The sequence below is a fragment of the Bombina bombina genome, chromosome 8 (genome assembly GCF_027579735.1).
Source record: "Bombina bombina isolate aBomBom1 chromosome 8, aBomBom1.pri, whole genome shotgun sequence".
In the NCBI taxonomy this organism is placed as follows: Eukaryota; Metazoa; Chordata; class Amphibia; order Anura; family Bombinatoridae; genus Bombina; species Bombina bombina.
The window spans coordinates 118,490,591-118,509,540 of record NC_069506.1 but is presented as its reverse complement, the minus strand read 5'-3'; the positions used below and the strand labels follow the sequence as shown (position 1 = coordinate 118,509,540).

General features: G+C 40.4%; 1 protein-coding gene across 2 annotated transcripts in view; it reads left to right on the top strand.

Annotated features, from left to right (window-relative positions):
* Window positions 1-17,906, top strand: part of LOC128638532 (Golgi integral membrane protein 4) — a 465,870-nt gene extending 447,964 nt beyond the window's left edge. For both annotated transcript variants that reach the window (XM_053690536.1, XM_053690535.1), the window contains one exon: window positions 17,049-17,906. In XM_053690536.1, coding sequence (XP_053546511.1) covers window positions 17,049-17,138 — 90 coding nt within the window. In that variant the 3' untranslated portion in view covers window positions 17,139-17,906. The remainder of the gene's footprint in view (window positions 1-17,048) is intronic.
* The last annotated feature ends 1,044 nt before the right edge of the window (window positions 17,907-18,950 follow it).

The window sequence follows — 18,950 nt, the reverse complement described above, 5'->3', positions numbered from 1 at the left end:
CCTGTTCCTCCCAAATAAAGTATAGCTGCCCAGTCATGTGAATCATCCTATCAGGTTTTAGTTATGCTAATAATGCCATATTCCTCCTCTGCTGCTAAGAGCTCCAGGTCCCCCATTTTACCTATCATGCTTCTTGCATTTGCTGTCATGCATTTAGGTTTCATGTGTTTTTGTTGCTACTTTGTTCTGTTCCCTCCAAACTTTGTGATGTTACATTTCCTAAAACCCAATTTTTTTCATTAATGATTCAGCAAAAGTTTAGGCACCCCTGATTTTTTTCATTAATGATTCAGCAAAAGTTTAGGCACCCCTGACAATTTCCATGATTTTCATTTATAAATAATTGGGTGTTTGGATCAGCAATTTCCTTTTGATCTATCAAATAACTGAAGGTCACACTAATATTTCAGTAGTGAAATTAGGTTTATTGGATTAACAGAAAATGTGCAATGTGCATCCAAATGAAATTAGACAGGTGCATAATTGTGGGCACCCCAACAGAAATATTGCATCAATATTTAGTAGAGCCTCCTTTAGCAGAAATAACAGCCTCAAGACGCTTCCTATAGCCTGTAATGAGTGTCTGGATTCTGGATGAAGGTATTTTGGACCATTCCTCCTTGCAAAACATCTCCAATTCAGTTAGGTTTGATGGTTGCCGAGCATGGACAGCCCGCTTCAAATCACCCCACAGATTTTCAATGATATTCAGGTCTGGGGACTGGGATGGCCATTCCAGGACATTGTACTTGTTCCTCTGCATACATGCCAGAGTAGATTTTGAGCAGTATTTTGGTTCGTTGTCTTGTTGAAATATCCAGCCCTGGCGTAACTTCAACTTTGTGACTTATTCCTCAACATTAATCTCAAGTATCTGCTGATATTGAGTGGAATCCATGCGACCATCAACTTTAACAAGATTCCCACTACCGGCACTGGCCACACAGCCCCACAGCATGATGGAACATCCACCAAATTTTGCTGTGGGTAGCAAGTGTTTGTTTTTGAACGTTGTGTTCTTTTGCCGCCATGCATAACGCCCCTTGTTATGACCAAATAACTCAGTCTTTCTTTCATCAGTTCACAGCACCTTCTTCCAAAATGAAGCTGGCTTTTACAAATGTGCGTTCGCCTACCTCAAGCGACTCTGTTTGTGGCGTGTGTGCAGAAAAGGCTTCTTCCGCATCACTCTCCCATACAGCTTCTCCTTGTGCAAAGTGTGCTGAATTGTTGAATGATGCACAGTGACACCATCTGCAGAAAGATGATGTTGCAGGTCTTATGAGGTGATCTGTGGGCTGTTTTTGACCGTTCTCACCATCCTTTGCCTCTCCTATATTTTACTTGGCCTGCCACTTCTGGCCTTAACAAGAACTGTGCCAGTGGTCTTCCATTTCCTCACTATGATCCTCACATTGCACACTAACAGCTTAAATCTCTACAATAGCTTTTTGTAGCCTTCCCCTAAACCATAATGTTGAACAATCTTTGTTTTCAGGTCATTTGAGAGTTATTTTGAGGACCCCCATGTTGCCACTCTTCAGAAGAGAGTCAAAGAGAACAACAACATAAAATTGGCCACCTTAAATACCTTTTCTCCAACATAGGTGTGTCCGGTCCACGGCGTCATCCTTACTTGTGGGATATTCTCTTCCCCAACAGGAAATGGCAAAGAGCCCAGCAAAGCTGGTCACATGATCCCTCCTAGGCTCCGCCTTCCCCAGTCATTCTCTTTGCCGTTGCACAGGCAACATCTCCACGGAGATGGCTCAGAGTTTTTTGGTGTTTAAATGTAGTTTTTATTCTTCAATCAAGAGTTTGTTATTTTAAAATAGTGCTGGTATGTACTATTTACTCTGAAACAGAAAAGAGATGAAGATTTCTGTTTGTAAGAGGAAAATGATTTTAGCAACCGTTACTAAAATCGATGGCTGTTTCCACACAGGACTGTTGAGAGGAATTAACTTCAGTTGGGGGAAACAGTGAGCAGACTTTGGCTGCTTGAGGTATGACACATTTCTAACAATACTTGGTAATGCTGGAAGCTGTCATTTTCCCTATGGGATCCGGTAAGCCATTTTCTTAATTTTCAATATAAGAATACAAGGGCTTCACAAGGGCTTTAAAGACTGGTAGACATTTTTCTGGGCCAAAACGATTACTATATAAGCATGTTTAATGGTTTATAACTTAGGAGATTTATTTTAATCTTGGCAAATTGTTAAAAAAAAAACGGACAGGCACTGTATTGGACACCTTTTTCACTGGGGGCCTTTTCTAGTCATAGGCAGAGCCTCATTTTCGCGCCATTAATGCGCAGTTGTTTTTGAGAAGCAAGGCATGCAGATGCATGTGTGAGGAGCTCAGATCCACTGAAAAAGCTTATTGAAGGCGTCATTTGGTATCGTATTCCCCTCTGGGCTTGGTTGGGTCTCAGCAAAGCAGATACCAGGGACTGTATAGGGGTTAAATGTAAAAACGGCTCCGGTTCCGTTATTTTAAGAGTTAAAGCTTTCAAATTTGGTGTGCAATACTTTTAAGGCTTTATGACACTGTGGTGAAATTTTGGTGAATTTTGAACATTTCCTTCATACTTTTGCGTATATTCAGTAAAAAAGTGTGTTCAGTTTAAAATTTAAAGAGACAGTAACGGTTTTATTTTAAAACGTTTTTTGTGCTTTGTTACCAAGTTTATGCCTATTAACATGTCTGAACTATCAGATAGACGATGTTCTGTATGTTCGGAAGCCAAGGTTCCTATCCATTTAAATATATGTGATAAATGTGACAAACAAAGTAGGGACAATGATACCACTGATAATAATGTTGCCCAAAACGATTCCTTAAGTGAGGGGAGTAAGCATGGTACTGCATCATCCCCTTCTATGTCTACACCAGTCTTGCCCACTCAGGAGGCCCCTAGTACATCTAGTGCGCCAATCCTCCTTACTATGCAACAATTAACGGCTGTAATGGATAATTCTATTAAAAACATTTTAGCCAAAATGCCCACTTATCAGCGAAAGCGCGACTGCTCTGTTTTAGATACTGAAGAGCATGAGGACGCTGATGATAATGGTTCTGACATGCCCTTACACCAGTCTGAAGGGGCTAGGGAGGTTTTGTCTGAGGGAGAAATTTCAGATTCAGGAAAAATTTCTCAACAAGCTGAACCTGATGTTATTACATTTAAATTTAAATTGGAACATCTCCGCGCTCTGCTTAAGGAGGTGTTATCTACTCTGGATGATTGTGACAATTTGGTCATTCCAGAGAAATTATGTAAAATGGACAGGTTCCTAGAGGTCCCGGTGCCCCCCGAAGCTTTTCCTATACCCAAGCGGGTGGCGGACATTGTAAATAAAGAATGGGAAAGGCCCGGCATACCTTTTGTCCCTCCCCCTATATTTAAGAAATTATTTCCTATGGTCGACCCCAGGAAGGACTTATGGCAGACAGTCCCCAAGGTCGAGGGGGCGGTTTCTACTCTAAACAAACGCACCACTATCCCTATAGAAGATAGTTGTGCTTTTAAAGATCCTATGGACAAAAAATTAGAGGGTTTGCTTAAAAAGATGTTTGTTCAGCAAGGTTACCTTCTACAACCAATTTCATGCATTGTTCCTGTCACTACAGCAGCGTGTTTCTGGTTCGAGGAACTAGAAAAGTCGCTCAATCAAGCATCCTCTTATGAGGAGGTTATGGGCAGAGTTCAAGCACTTAAGTTGGCTAACTCTTTTACCTTAGACGCCACTTTGCAATTAGCTAGATTAGCGGCGAAAAATTCAGGGTTTGCTATTGTGGCGCGCAGAGCGCTTTGGCTAAAGTCTTGGTCAGCGGATGCGTCCTCCAAGAACAAATTGCTTAACATACCTTTCAAGGGGAAAACGCTGTTTGGCCCTGACTTGAAAGAGATTATTTCAGATATCACTGGGGGTAAGGGCCACGCCCTTCCTCAGGATAGGTCTTTTAAGGCTAAAAATAAACCAAATTTCTCTTGTTAAGTGTATCCAGTCCACGGATCATCCATTACTTATGGGATATTAACTCCTCCCCAACAGGAAGTGCAAGAGGATTCACCCAGCAGAGCTGCTATATAGCTCCTCCCCTAACTGCCATTACCAGTCATTCTCTTGCACCCAACAAATAGATAGGATGTGTGAGAGGACTGTGGTGATTATACTTAGTTTCATACCTTCAATCAAAAGTTTGTTATTTTATAATAGCACCGGAGTGTGTTATTCCTTCTCTGGTAGAATTTGAAGAAGAATCTACCTGAGTTTTTCTATGATTTTAGCCGGAGTAGTTAAGATCATATTGCTGTTTCTCGGCCATCTGAGGAGAGGTAAACTTCAGATCAGGGGACAGCGGGCAGATTAATCTGCAAAGAGGTATGTAGCAGCTTATTATTTTCTGACAATGGAATTGATGAGAAAATTCTGCCATACCGATATAATGTAAACTCAGCCTTAAATGCAGTAGCAGCAACTGGTATCAGGCTGTCATGTATGTATATTTTACACTTCAGTATTCTGGGGAATGGCACTTCACTGGAATTATACTGTATGCATAAAACTTTAGCCTAATTTGCAGGGACTAGCAACAGGCTTTTTAATAACACTCAATTTATTAATGTTAAACGTTTTTTGCTGGCATGTAAAATCGTTTAATTTTCTGAGGTACTGGGTGAAAAAATGTTTTGGGCACTATTTTTTTCCACTTGGCAGTCGTTTTATTTAATTTATGACAGTTTACTGATCTCTCTCACTGTTAAGTGTGAGGGGGAGGCTATCAGGGTTAGTTATCCTTTGCTAATGGGAGCAATCCTTTGCTAAAATTGTGTTTTTTTTTACAAAGATTTGATGCTATAACTTTTCAGTTTATTAATTTTCAACTGTCATAACTTTTTCCGTGCTTCTTATAGGCACAGTACGTTTTCATATTATAGTAAATTACTTGAAAAGTATTTCCAAGTTGCTAGTTTATTTGCTAGTGTGTTAAACATGTCTGATTCAGAGGAAGATATCTGTGCTATATGTGCTAAAGCCGAAGTGGAGCCCAATAGAAATTTATGTACTAACTGTATTGATGCTACTTTAAATAAAAGTCAATCTGTACAAATTGAACATATTTCACCAAACAACGAGGGGAGAGTTATGCCGACTAACTCGCCTCACGTGTCAGTACCTGCATCTCCCGCTCGGGAGGTGCGTGATATTGTAGCGCCGAGTACATCTGGGCGGCCATTACAAATCACATTACAGGATATGGCTACTGTTATGACTGAAGTTTTGGCTAAATTACCAGAACTAAGAGGTAATCGTGATCACTCTGGGGTGAGAACAGAGTGCGCTGATAATATTAGGGCCATGTCAGACACTGCGTCACAATTTGCAGAACATGAGGACGGAGAGCTTCATTCTGCGGGTGACGGTTCTGATCCAAACAAACTGGATTCAGATATTTCAAATTTTAAATTTAAGCTGGAAAACCTCCGTGTATTACTAGGGGAGGTGTTAGCGGCTCTGAATGATTGTAACACAGTTGCAATACCAGAGAAAATGTGTAGGTTGGATAAATATTTTGCGGTACCGGCGAGTACTGACGTTTTTCCTATACCTAAGAGACTTACTGAAATTGTTACTAAGGAGTGGGATAGACCCGGTGTGCCGTTCTCACCCCCTCCGATATTTAGAAAGATGTTTCCAATAGACGCCACCACACGGGACTTATGGCAAACGGTCCCTAAGGTGGAGGGAGCAGTTTCTACTTTAGCTAAGCGTACCACTATCCCGGTGGAGGATAGCTGTGCCTTTTCAGATCCAATGGATAAAAAGTTAGAGGGTTACCTTAAGAAAATGTTTGTTCAACAAGGTTTTATATTGCAACCTCTTGCATGCATTGCGCCTGTCACGGCTGCAGCAGCATTTTGGTTTGAGTCTCTGGAAGAGACACTTGAATCAGCTCCATTAGATGAGATTACACACAAGCTTAAAGCCCTTAAGTTAGCTAACTCATTTATTTCAGATGCCGTAGTACATTTAACTAAACTTACGGCTAAGAATTCCGGATTCGCCATTCAGGCACGCAGAGCACTGTGGCTAAAATCCTGGTCAGCTGACGTTACTTCTAAATCTAAATTGCTTAATATACCTTTCAAAGGGCAGACCTTATTCGGGCCCGGGTTGAAAGAAATTATCGCTGACATTACAGGAGGTAAAGGCCATGCCCTGCCTCAAGACAGAGCCAAACCTAAGGCTAGACAGTCTAATTTTCGTTCCTTTCGTAATTTCAAAGCAGGAGCAGCATCAACTTCCTCTGCACCAAAACAGGAAGGAGCTGTTGCTCGCTACAGACAAGGATGGAGACCTAACCAGTCCTGGAACAAGGGCAAGCAGGCCAGGAAACCTGCTGCTGCCCCTAAGACAGCATGAATCGAGGGCCCCCGATCCGGGAACGGATCTAGTGGGGGGCAGACTTTCTCTCTTCGCCCAGGCTTGGGCAAGAGATGTCCAGGATCCCTGGGCGTTAGAGATCATATCTCAGGGATACCTTCTAGACTTCAAATTCTCTCCCCCAAGAGGGAGATTTCATCTGTCAAGGTTGTCAACAAACCAAATAAAGAAAGAGGCGTTTCTACGCTGCGTACAAGATCTTTTATTAATAGGAGTGATCCATCCGGTTCCGCGGTCGGAACAAGGACAAGGGTTTTACTCAAATCTGTTTGTGGTTCCCAAAAAAGAGGGAACTTTCAGGCCAATCTTGGATTTAAAGATCCTAAACAAATTCCTAAGAGTTCCATCGTTCAAAATGGAAACTATTCGGACAATTTTACCCATGATCCAAAAGGGTCAGTACATGACCACAGTGGATTTAAAGGATGCTTACCTTCACATACCGATTCACAAAGATCATTACCGGTATCTAAGGTTTGCCTTTCTAGACAGGCATTACCAGTTTGTAGCTCTTCCATTCGGATTGGCTACGGCTCCGAGAATCTTCACAAAGGTTCTGGGTGCTCTTCTGGCGGTACTAAGACCGCGAGGAATTGCGGTAGCTCCGTACCTAGACGACATTCTGATACAAGCTTCAAGCTTTCAAACTGCCAAGTCTCATACAGAGTTAGTACTGGCATTTCTAAGGTCGCATGGATGGAAGGTGAACGAAAAGAAGAGTTCTCTCTTTCCACTCACAAGAGTTCCCTTCTTGGGGACTCTTATAGATTCTGTAGAAATGAAGATTTACCTGACAGAAGACAGGTTAACAAAGCTTCAAAATGCATGCCGTGTCCTTCATTCCATTCAACACCCGTCAGTAGCTCAATGCATGGAGGTGATCGGCTTAATGGTAGCAGCAATGGACATAGTACCCTTTGCACGCCTACATCTCAGACCGCTGCAATTGTGCATGCTAAGTCAGTGGAATGGGGATTACTCAGACTTGTCCCCTTCTCTGAATCTGGATCAAGAGACCAGAAATTCTCTTCTATGGTGGCTTTCTCGGCCACATCTGTCCAGGGGGATGCCATTCAGCAGGCCGGACTGGACAATTGTAACAACAGACGCCAGCCTACTAGGTTGGGGCGCTGTCTGGAATTCTCTGAAGGCTCAGGGACAATGGAATCAGGAGGAGAGTCTCCTACCAATAAACATTCTGGAATTGAGAGCAGTTCTCAATGCCCTTCTGGCTTGGCCCCAGTTAACAACTCGGGGGTTCATCAGGTTTCAGTCGGACAACATCACGACTGTAGCTTACATCAACCATCAGGGAGGGACAAGAAGCTCCCTAGCAATGATGGAAGTATCAAAGATAATTCGCTGGGCAGAGTCTCACTCTTGCCACCTGTCAGCAATCCACATCCCGGGAGTGGAGAACTGGGAGGCGGATTTCTTAAGTCGTCAGACTTTTCATCCGGGGGAGTGGGAACTTCATCCGGAGGTCTTTGCCCAAATACTTCGACGTTGGGGCAAACCAGAGATAGATCTCATGGCGTCTCGACAGAACGCCAAGCTTCCTCGTTACGGGTCCAGATCCAGGGATCCGGGAGTGGTTCTGATAGATGCTTTGACAGCACCTTGGACCTTCGGGATGGCTTATGTGTTTCCACCCTTCCCGATGCTTCCTCGATTGATTGCCAGAATCAAACAGGAGAGAGCATCAGTGATTCTAATAGCGCCTGCATGGCCACGCAGGACTTGGTATGCAGATCTAGTGGACATGTCATCCTGTCCACCTTGGTCGCTACCTCTGAAACAGGACCTTCTGATCCAGGGTCCCTTCAAACATCAAAATCTAATTTCTCTGAAGCTGACTGCTTGGAAATTGAACGCTTGATTTTATCAAAACGTGGTTTTTCTGAGTCAGTTATTAATACCTTAATACAGGCTAGGAAGCCTGTTACCAGAAAGATTTACCATAAGATATGGCGCAAATACTTATATTGGTGCGAATCCAAGAGTTACTCATGGAGTAAGGTTAGGATTCCGAGGATATTGTCTTTTCTACAAGAAGGTTTAGAAAAGGGTTTATCCGCTAGTTCCTTAAAGGGACAGATTTCAGCTCTGTCCATTCTTTTACACAAACGTCTGTCAGAAGTTCCGGACGTTCAAGCTTTTTGTCAGGCTTTAGCTAGGATCAAGCCTGTGTTTAAAACTGTTGCTCCACCATGGAGTTTGAACTTAGTTCTTAATGTTTTACAGGGGGTTCCGTTTGAACCCCTTCATTCCATTGATATCAAGTTGTTATTTTGGAAAGTTCTGTTTTTAATGGCGATTTCCTCGGCTCGAAGAGTCTCTGAGTTATCTGCCTTACATTGTGATTCTCCTTATCTGATTTTTCATTCAGACAAGGTAGTTCTGCGTACTAAACCTGGGTTCCTACCTAAGGTGGTCACTAACAGGAATATCAATCAAGAGATTGTGGTTCCATCTTTGTGTCCTAATCCTTCTTCGAAAAAGGAACGTCTGCTACACAATCTAGATGTAGTCCGTGCCCTGAAATTTTATCTACAGGCAACTAAGGATTTTCGACAAACGTCTTCCCTGTTTGTCGTTTATTCTGGTCAGAAGAGAGGTCAAAAAGCTTCGGCTACCTCTCTCTCCTTTTGGCTTCGTAGCATAATACGGTTAGCCTATGAGACTGCTGGACAGCAGCCTCCTGAAAGAATTACAGCACATTCTACTAGAGCTGTGGCTTCCACTTGGGCCTTTAAGAATGAGGCTTCTGTTGAACAGATTTGCAAGGCTGCAACTTGGTCTTCTCTTCATACTTTTTCCAAATTTTACAAATTTGACACTTTTGCTTCTTCGGAGGCTGTTTTTGGGAGAAAGGTTCTTCAGGCAGTGGTTCCTTCCGTATAAAGAGCCTGCCTGTCCCTCCCGTCATCCGTGTACTTTAGCTTTGGTATTGGTATCCCATAAGTAATGGATGATCCGTGGACTGGATACACTTAACAAGAGAAAACATGAAATGAGAGAAAAAGACAGGCGCACAAGGCACGATTCAAGTGTAGGATTTTATTGTACTAGTAAAACACACGGTTAAAAACACTTACTAGATAAAGGTTAAAAGTCAGCATTGAGAGCATATGCTCATTAGGATTATCGCAGCTCCTGCAGCACCAGGGAGATAGTTGGTCCTTTTCCTCTCCGTTTACGAAAAGACTAAGTGGGCGACGGTGTTCCGGATCCTGTCACCCCAGTCTTGGTAACGCTAGTGCTGAACAGTATTCTTTAACTGCTTTCCTGCTAAGTCTTTTTTGTTCGGATGCCTGACGCGTTTCCCCCGACTCCGGTCGGGCTTTATCAAAGGCTGGATAAATTGAACTTGGCGCCTCTTTGTTTTAAAGGTATGTCCGCCAATCAGATGGGAGGTGTGCGCTTTCTAGCCAATCATTACTAGAGGGTGTGAGCGCATATGTAAACCCGGATTTAAGATTGTATATCCCTAAAATAGCATGCAGTAACAATATTTTTACACATAGTTTCATATAGCGAACACGTGAGGGAAAGACAAAAAACAAAATATGAGTACAAAGATACTTCTAAGAACAAATAAAAGCAGTGCAATACATAACGTTCTCTCTTATTGCAAACAAAGTATATGTAATTAATAGACAACAAATATGCATTGTATGTTTCTAGTAAGACCCATATTAGAACGTTTTACCCTTATTTGTATGTTAATGGTTATAAAATGATAATTATAAGGATTTTGAACGTTTTATATTGTTGATAGACCTAAAATATAACCCTAATATAATTTTCTACGTTAAAACAGAACACTTATGAAAAACTTGTGAAATATTCTTTTTAGTGATAAAACTTTGCTATGTAATAGCCATACAGGATTCTGTCCATATTCACTTTAAGTTTATAAATTTAATTTATTTGGTTAGCTTTTATCAAAAAATGCGAAATTTACTAATTTGAATAAGTTAAATGAATGAATGATTGTTAACAAAAATTAGTAAAAAACGTTATTGTTAAAAAAACGTTATTATTAAGAAATTCCTAATTAGTTTTTGTTTAAAAACATAGTGTAGATGTGTTAAAGTTGATGTTGTAATATCAAACTGCGCTATATATATATATTCTAGAAGATAACAATTATGTTGGGGAGAGTATCCTTGTGATCTTGATGATTAACAAAAGATGCCCTGAAAACAAGGTTCTTTAGGGGACATCATTTTGCCTTTAAAATGCAATATTTAAAATTCAATATTTTTGAAAAAATTTTTGTTGAGTTGATTGGTATATCTGAAACATTAAGATATGTTTTCGAAGGGATATCATGTGTTAGGAAAGGGGATATTATACACACTAAAATTTATAGCTGTTTAGAATTGGGATGTTAAGACTATAGATGAAGATGAGGATTGGAAATGACCTAGCTAAAACATGTGCAAGTATTATGGAAGTTCTGACCGCACAAAGGGAAATTGTTGCATAATTTTATAAAAAGGCCGCCACATCTATATCAATGTTTAATCCTAAGGGCTGCAATGTTTTTAGCTTGTAGATCCACTTTGTTTCTAGTTTTCTTAGTTCAAGTAATCTATTTGGTTTTGTGTATGGTACTTGATCAATTACTTGGATCTTTAAAGAACTTGGATTGCTCCCATGGCAGTCTAAAAAATGTTTTGGGACACTATGGTTCTCCTTCTTAACAAGAGAAAACATAATTTATGCTTACCTGATAAATTTATTTCTCTTGTAGTGTATCCAGTCCACGGCCCGCCCTGTCACTTTAAGGCAGGTAATTTTTCCATTAAACTACAGTCACCACTGCACCCTATGGTTTTCCTTTCTCTGCATGTTTTCGGTCGAATGACTGGTAATGGCAGTTAGGGGAGGAGCTATATAGCAGCTCTGCTGGGTGAATCCTCTTGCACTTCCTGTTGGGGAGGAGTTAATATCCCATAAGTAATGGATGATCCGTGGACTGGATACACTACAAGAGAAATAAATTTATCAGGTAAGCATAAATTATGTTTTTCGTCCCTTTCGCAGAAACGGACCAGCCTCAAGTTCTACATCCTCTAAGCAAGAGGGTAATACTTCTCAAACCAAGCCAGCCTGGAGGCCAATGCAAGGCTGGAACAAAGGTAAGCAGGCCAAGAAACCTGCCACTGCTACCAAGACAGCATGAGATGTTGGCCCCCTGATCCGGGACCGGATCTGGTGGGGGGCAGACTTTCTCTCTTCGCTCAGGCTTGGGCAAGAGATGTTCTGGATCCTTGGGCGCTAGAAATAGTCTCCCAAGGTTATCTTCTGGAATTCAAGGAGCTACCCCCAAGGGGAAGGTTCCACAGGTCTCAATTGTCTTCAGACCACATAAAAAGACAGGCATTCTTACATTGTGTAGAAGACCTGTTAAAAATGGGAGTGATTCATCCTGTTCCATTAGGAGAACAAGGGATGGGATTCTACTCCAATCTGTTCATAGTTCCCAAAAAAGAGGGAACATTCAGACCAATCTTAGATCTCAAGATCCTAAACAAATTTCTCAAGGTTCCATCGTTCAAAATGGAAACCATTCGGACAATTCTTCCTACCATCCAGGAAGGTCAATTCATGACCACGGTGGATTTAAAGGATGCGTATCTACATATTCCGATCCACAAGGAACATCATCGGTTCCTAAGGTTCGCCTTTCTGGACAAGCATTACCAGTTTGTGGCACTTCCATTCGGATTAGCCACTGCTCCAAGAATTTTCACAAAGGTACTAGGGTCCCTTCTAGCGGTGCTAAGACCAAGGGGCATTGCAGTAGTACCTTACTTGGACGACATACTGATTCAAGCGTCGTCTCTACCACAAGCAAAGGCTCATACGGACATTGTCCTGGCCTTTCTCAGATCTCACGGGTGGAAAGTGAACGTAGAAAAAAGTTCTCTATCTCCGTCAACAAGAGTTCCCTTCTTGGGAACAATAATAGACTCCTTAGAAATGAGGATTTTTCTGACAGAGGCCAGAAAATCAAAACTTCTAAGCTCTTGTCAAGTACTTCATTCTGTTCTTCTTCCTTCCATAGCGCAGTGCATGGAAGTAATAGGTTTGATGGTCGCGGCAATGGACATAGTTCCTTTTGCGCGAATTCATCTAAGACCATTACAACTGTGCATGCTCAGTCAGTGGAATGGGGATTATACAGACTTGTCTCCGACGATACAAGTAGATCAGAGGACCAGAGATTCACTCCGTTGGTGGCTGACCCTGGACAACCTGTCACAAGGGATGAGCTTCCGCAGACCAGAGTGGGTCATTGTCACGACCGACGCCAGTCTGGTGGGCTGGGGCGCGGTCTGGGAACCCCTGAAAGCTCAGGGTCTTTGGTCTCGGGAAGAATCTCTTCTCCCGATAAATATTCTGGAACTGAGAGCGATATTCAATGCTCTCAAGGCTTGGCCTCAGCTAGCAAAGGCCAAATTCATACGGTTTCAATCAGACAACATGACGACTGTTGCGTATATCAACCATCAGGGGGGAACAAGGAGTTCCCTGGCGATGGAAGAAGTGACCAAAATAATTCAATGGGCGGAGACTCACTCCTGCCACTTGTCTGCAATCCACATCCCAGGAGTGGAAAATTGGGAAGCGGATTTTCTGAGTCGTCAGACATTTCATCCGGGGGAGTGGGAACTCCATCCGGAAATCTTTGCCCAAATAATTCAATTGTGGGGCATTCCAGACATGGATCTGATGGCGTCTCGTCAGAACTTCAAGGTTCCTTGCTACGGGTCCAGATCCAGGGATCCCAAGGCGACTCTAGTGGATGCACTAGTAGCACCTTGGAGCTTCAACCTAGCTTATGTGTTCCCACCGTTTCCTCTCATTCCCAGGCTGGTAGCCAGGATCAAACAGGAGAGGGTATCGGTGATCTTGATAGCTCCTGCGTGGCCACGCAGGACTTGGTATGCAGATCTGGTGAATATGTCATCGGCTCCACCATGGAAGCTACCTTTGAGACAGGACCTTCTTGTTCAAGGTCCGTTCGAACATCCGAATCTGGCCTCACTCCAACTGACTGCTTGGAGATTGAACGCTTGATTTTATCAAAGTGAGGGTTCTCAGATTCTGTCATTGATACTCTTGTTCAGGCTAGAAAGCCTGTAACTAGAAAAATCTACCATAAAATATGGAAAAAATATATCTGTTGGTGTGAATCTAAAGGATTCCCATGGAACAAGATAAAAATTCCTAAGATTCTATCCTTTCTTCAAGAAGGTTTGGAGAAAGGATTATCTGCAAGTTCTTTGAAGGGACAGATTTCTGCTTTATCTGTTTTACTTCACAAAAAGCTGGCGGCTGTGCCAGATGTTCAAGCTTTTGTTCAGGCTCTGGTTAGAATCAAGCCTGTTTACAAACCTTTGACTCCTCCTTGGAGTCTCAATTTAGTTCTTTCAGTTCTTCAGGGGGTTCCGTTTGAACCCCTACATTCTGTTGATATCAAGTTATTATCTTGGAAAGTTTTGTTTTTGGTTGCAATTTCTTCTGCTAGAAGAGTTTCAGAGTTATCTGCTCTGCAGTGTTCTCCTCCTTATCTGGTGTTCCATGCAGATAAGGTGGTTTTGCGTACTAAACCTGGTTTCCTTCCGAAAGTTGTTTCTAACAAAAATATTAACCAGGAGATAGTCGTGCCTTCTTTGTGTCCGAATCCAGTTTCAAAGAAGGAACGTTTGTTGCACAATTTGGATGTAGTTCGTGCTCTAAAATTCTATTTAGAGGCTACAAAGGATTTCAGACAAACATCTTCCTTGTTTGTTGTTTATTCTGGTAAAAGGAGAGGTCAAAAAGCAACTTCTACCTCTCTCTCTTTTTGGCTTAAAAGCATCATCAGATTGGCTTATGAGACTGCCGGACGGCAGCCTCCTGAAAGAATCACAGCTCATTCCACTAGGGCCGTGGCTTCCACATGGGCCTTCAAGAACGAGGCTTCTGTTGATCAGATATGTAAGGCAGCGACTTGGTCTTCACTGCACACTTTTACCAAATTTTACAAATTTGATACTTTTGCTTCTTCTGAGGCTATTTTTGGGAGAAAGGTTTTGCAAGCCGTGGTGCCTTCCATCTAGGTGACCTGATTTGCTCCCTCCCATCATCCGTGTCCTAAAGCTTTGGTATTGGTTCCCACAAGTAAGGATGACGCCGTGGACCGGACACACCTATGTTGGAGAAAACAGAATTTATGTTTACCTGATAAATTACTTTCTCCAACGGTGTGTCCGGTCCACGGCCCGCCCTGGTTTTTTAATCAGGTCTGATGATTTATTTTCTCTAACTACAGTCACCACGGTATCATATGATTTCTCCTATGCAAATATTCCTCCTTTACGTCGGTCGAATGACTGGGGAAGGCGGAGCCTAGGAGGGATCATGTGACCAGCTTTGCTAGGCTCTTTGCCATTTCCTGTTGGGGAAGAGAATATCCCACAAGTAAGGATGACACCGTGGACCGGACACACCGTTGGAGAAAGTAATTTATCAGGTAAACATAAATTCTGTTTTCTTATGATTGGATGCAACTGTCTATGAAGTTCAAGGCTTATAATGGGCTCACCAAACCAATTGTGAGTTCAAATTAATCAGTGCTAAGTAGTTACAGGTATTCAAATGAACAAAATGACAAGGGTGCTAAAATTTTGTTTGGATGCATATTGCACATTTTCTGTTAATCTAATAAACCTCATTTGACTACTGAAATATTACTGTGTCCTTCAGTTATTTGATAGATCATAATTGCTGTTCCAAACACCAAATTATTTATAAATGAAAATCATGGAAATTGTCAGGGGTGCCTAAACTTTTACATACGACTGTATATTTACTTTAGGTTACTCTAACCCCTTAGTTGTTCTAACCCCCTTAGTGCTCAAACTCTTTACTTAAAGGGACATTATACACTAGATTTTTCTTTGCATAAATGTTTTGTAGATGAGCCATTTATATAGCCCATACAGTTTGTTTTTTTAAATGTATAGTTTTGCTTATTTTAAAATAACATTGCACTGATTTTCAGACTCCTAACCAAGCCCCAAAGTTTTAGAAGTAGACTGTTCCCTACCTACTCCAGCTTGCTCCTATTTGTGTAAAGGGTCTTTTCATATGAGGGGAGGGGGAAATGTGTGTGCTCTTTTTTGCTTTCCAGACTCTTTCAGTGGGTGTCCAAGCCTAACCTTTTCAACAGTGCTAAACTTTTTTTTAAATGTTTGATATTGGATTTTTAGTTCAGAATCTGTGCATATTATTCTTTATAGTACTGTCTATTACATGCAGTTATATAAAAATTGGTGTATACTGTCCCTTTAAACAGAGAATCTTACTTTACCTGGGAAACAAATTTCAGCAACCGCTACATGAGCAAGTTCACTGAGTTACTCTTTTAAATTTTCACTTATATCGTCAATATTTAAACAACACATACAATTGTAAAACATAATCTACATCTACATACCATTCTAAGGCTAATTTTTGCTTTGGATACATTCTTATGTCTAACATGTATTTATGGTTTAATATCTGTTGAATGTATTTTTAATGAAGCTGTTCTTTTGTTATGAGCTTATTTCTTTGTGGCATAATATGCCAGTGTTTGTCTCTTCATGCTTCGTTAATTTGGTTGTTTTGTGTATTTCTGGCACATTTTATGACACGATCAATAGCTCATTCCAGTAGGTATCGTAGAAGTATTTATCATAGAATTACCGCCATAGAAAGCGAACCATTGTGCATTGATGTCTACTTGATGTTTGTTTGTGCAGTTGCAGGAACATTACCTATTTTACTGTTTGTGTACAGTATGAAAATGACACACCAATTTCATTGGCAACCTCTGATGTTGTCCAGCCCATAAGAAGATAGACTTAAATGTCTCTCTGTTACAAATTAGGGGCTAAGAGGCAAAGAGTGACAGTAGCTAAGCTGCTTTTTATTTAGTTAGTTATTTTTTTTTAGCTTTTATGGTCTTTGGTTGTACAAAGCCCATGAATAGGATCACATTAACAAAGAGAAATTGGACTTCTGGGTTATCTGTCATTCAGATAAAAAAAAACTCACTGCAACAAGTTTGGATCTGATAAATCACAAATGATCGCTGTATTCAATGTAGAGTTTTAATTTTATGAAAGTATTAGCTGTACTTCTGAATTATGCAGCGTATTTCTATAAACGCCTGTGGGAAGTGTACTGACCCTAGTGATAGCTTCTGCGTGTGAAGTGCTCTAGATTATATGTTGTTCAGTAAACAGTAAAATGTTGATTAGGACGAAAGCTCTCTAACATATAATTGAAATGCATTTATACAATACATGATTATTAGCTTTGCAGATGTGAGCTGACTTTGGAAGGAAAGAGCACTAAAATGTGCTGGACATAAGTGCAGATCTATAAATGTGCCGGACATAAGTGCAGATCTATAAATTAGAGCTGCACAGATTATTACGCACTTCTGCATTAGTCCACCTTCCTTATTGTGTATTTATATTTTGCATCCATCCCTATGCTCTCATATTTTATTGACTACTCTGACTCTGTGTGCTTGGATTGCAGGAGGAAGATTTAGGTGAGCAAGGCAATGGTGAGAACAAAAGAAGACCAGATATTCAGGATGGAAAAAATAAACAAGGTGAATATTATTGACTATTTAAAGATCCAGCCAGCAGAGGCATAAGAAGAGTATCATGGGACAAGATGATACAATGACATTGCACCAAATGCCTTGTAATGTGAGCATAGAATGTCATCTAATAGTCTCTACAAATAGTATAACAGACTCTGCAGCAGGAGATGGGTGTTAAAATCTACAGCCAGAGTTTATGCCAGCACATATTTTTTTACAGGGCCCAAACCAAGGCTACTTGGAGTCTGATTTTTACCTCTGCTTTTCTTCTGTTTTTTTTTTTCTGTCTGTACAAGAACAGGATGTATTTTTCTTTTTGTGTAACTGATTGTTCATTAAAATACCTTTATAACGCTTTTGGAAATCACAAAATTGCTTCTGCAAGGGGCAAAAAAAAAAAAAAAAGAAAATGTCCTATACCATAAAAAGGTTTAATGATTATTCCTTGCAGTAAAATGTTTGCAGTAGTAGTAAAATAGAAAAACATATATTGATTCTAAACTCCTGACAAAATGGATTGCACTATGAGGTTGAAGTTAGATTTTTTTTTTTTATTTCTCTTTTTATATATATATATAAAGCAATTTCTAGAAAATAAGATAAATGATTCACTGACCAAGATAAGGAACAATATTTTTTTACATGGATCATGACATTCACAAATGAACCCCCAGAGAAATGTTGGTTCGTTCTAATTCACATATATTCAGTTATATTACATTCTTCTTTTTTTCCTACAGAAAGTGTTTTATGGTTTGTTAAACCAATAAAATTCAACATTTTAATCACCTGCATCTTTTATTTTATTTTTAATATGTGAACTGAACTATTAATGGTGAGGATGTGTCTGTGTGTTGCGCACTTTATATTAATGAAAATATAGCCCAGGGTTCTGCACAGATAATCAACGGAGAGATAAGGTCATATTTTTCTGCTCATTTACAAATTACATTATGAAAGAGCCCTGAGCAACTGTTCTGTGCTCAGCTGTAAATCTGCAGATTTAACTCTGAGCCTCATCACTCCTTACTGTATCATATCTTACTGTATCACTGTATAAGTCATTATCAATAGACTTTTGTTTTTTTATCTTCTTTCAACTATGTATTTTTTGTTCAAGACAGAGTTTTAATTTGACATCAATATGTGATCAGCCCACCTAGCATGTCTGCACACAGGCCTCAGTAGCAGAACACTACAAAGGGACAACCAACATTTTTCTTTCATGATTCAGATAGAGAATACAATTTCAAACAACATCCCAATTTACTTCTATTATCTAAATTGCTTCATTCTTTAGATATCCTTTGTTGAAGAAATAAGAATGCACATGGGTGAGCCAATCACACGAGGGATCTATGTGCAGCCACCAATCAGCAGCTACTGGGCCTATCTAGATATGCTTTTCAGCAAAGGATATCAAGAGAATTAAGTAAATTAGATAAAATAGGTAAATAAGAAAGTTGTTTAAAATGTCATGCTCTTTCTAAATCATGAAAAAAATATTGTGTTTCATGTCCTTTTAATGCAACATAAGATAAAAATTTAACTTTTATTGTATGGAAAATACGCTTTTGAATTTGCTTCTTTTATCATATTTACTTTATTCTCTTTGGATCCATTGTTTAAAAACTCACCTAAATATGCTCAGAAACAGCAATGCACTACTGAAAACTAGCTGGTGATTGGTGGATACACACAGATGCCTCTGATCATTAGCTTACCTGATGTGTTTAGCTAGGTCCCAGTAGTGCATTGCTACTCTTGAGCTGCCTTTACCTATGTGTTTAACTCCTTTGCTCTAACAGATTTTTAATTAACTACTTTTCAGC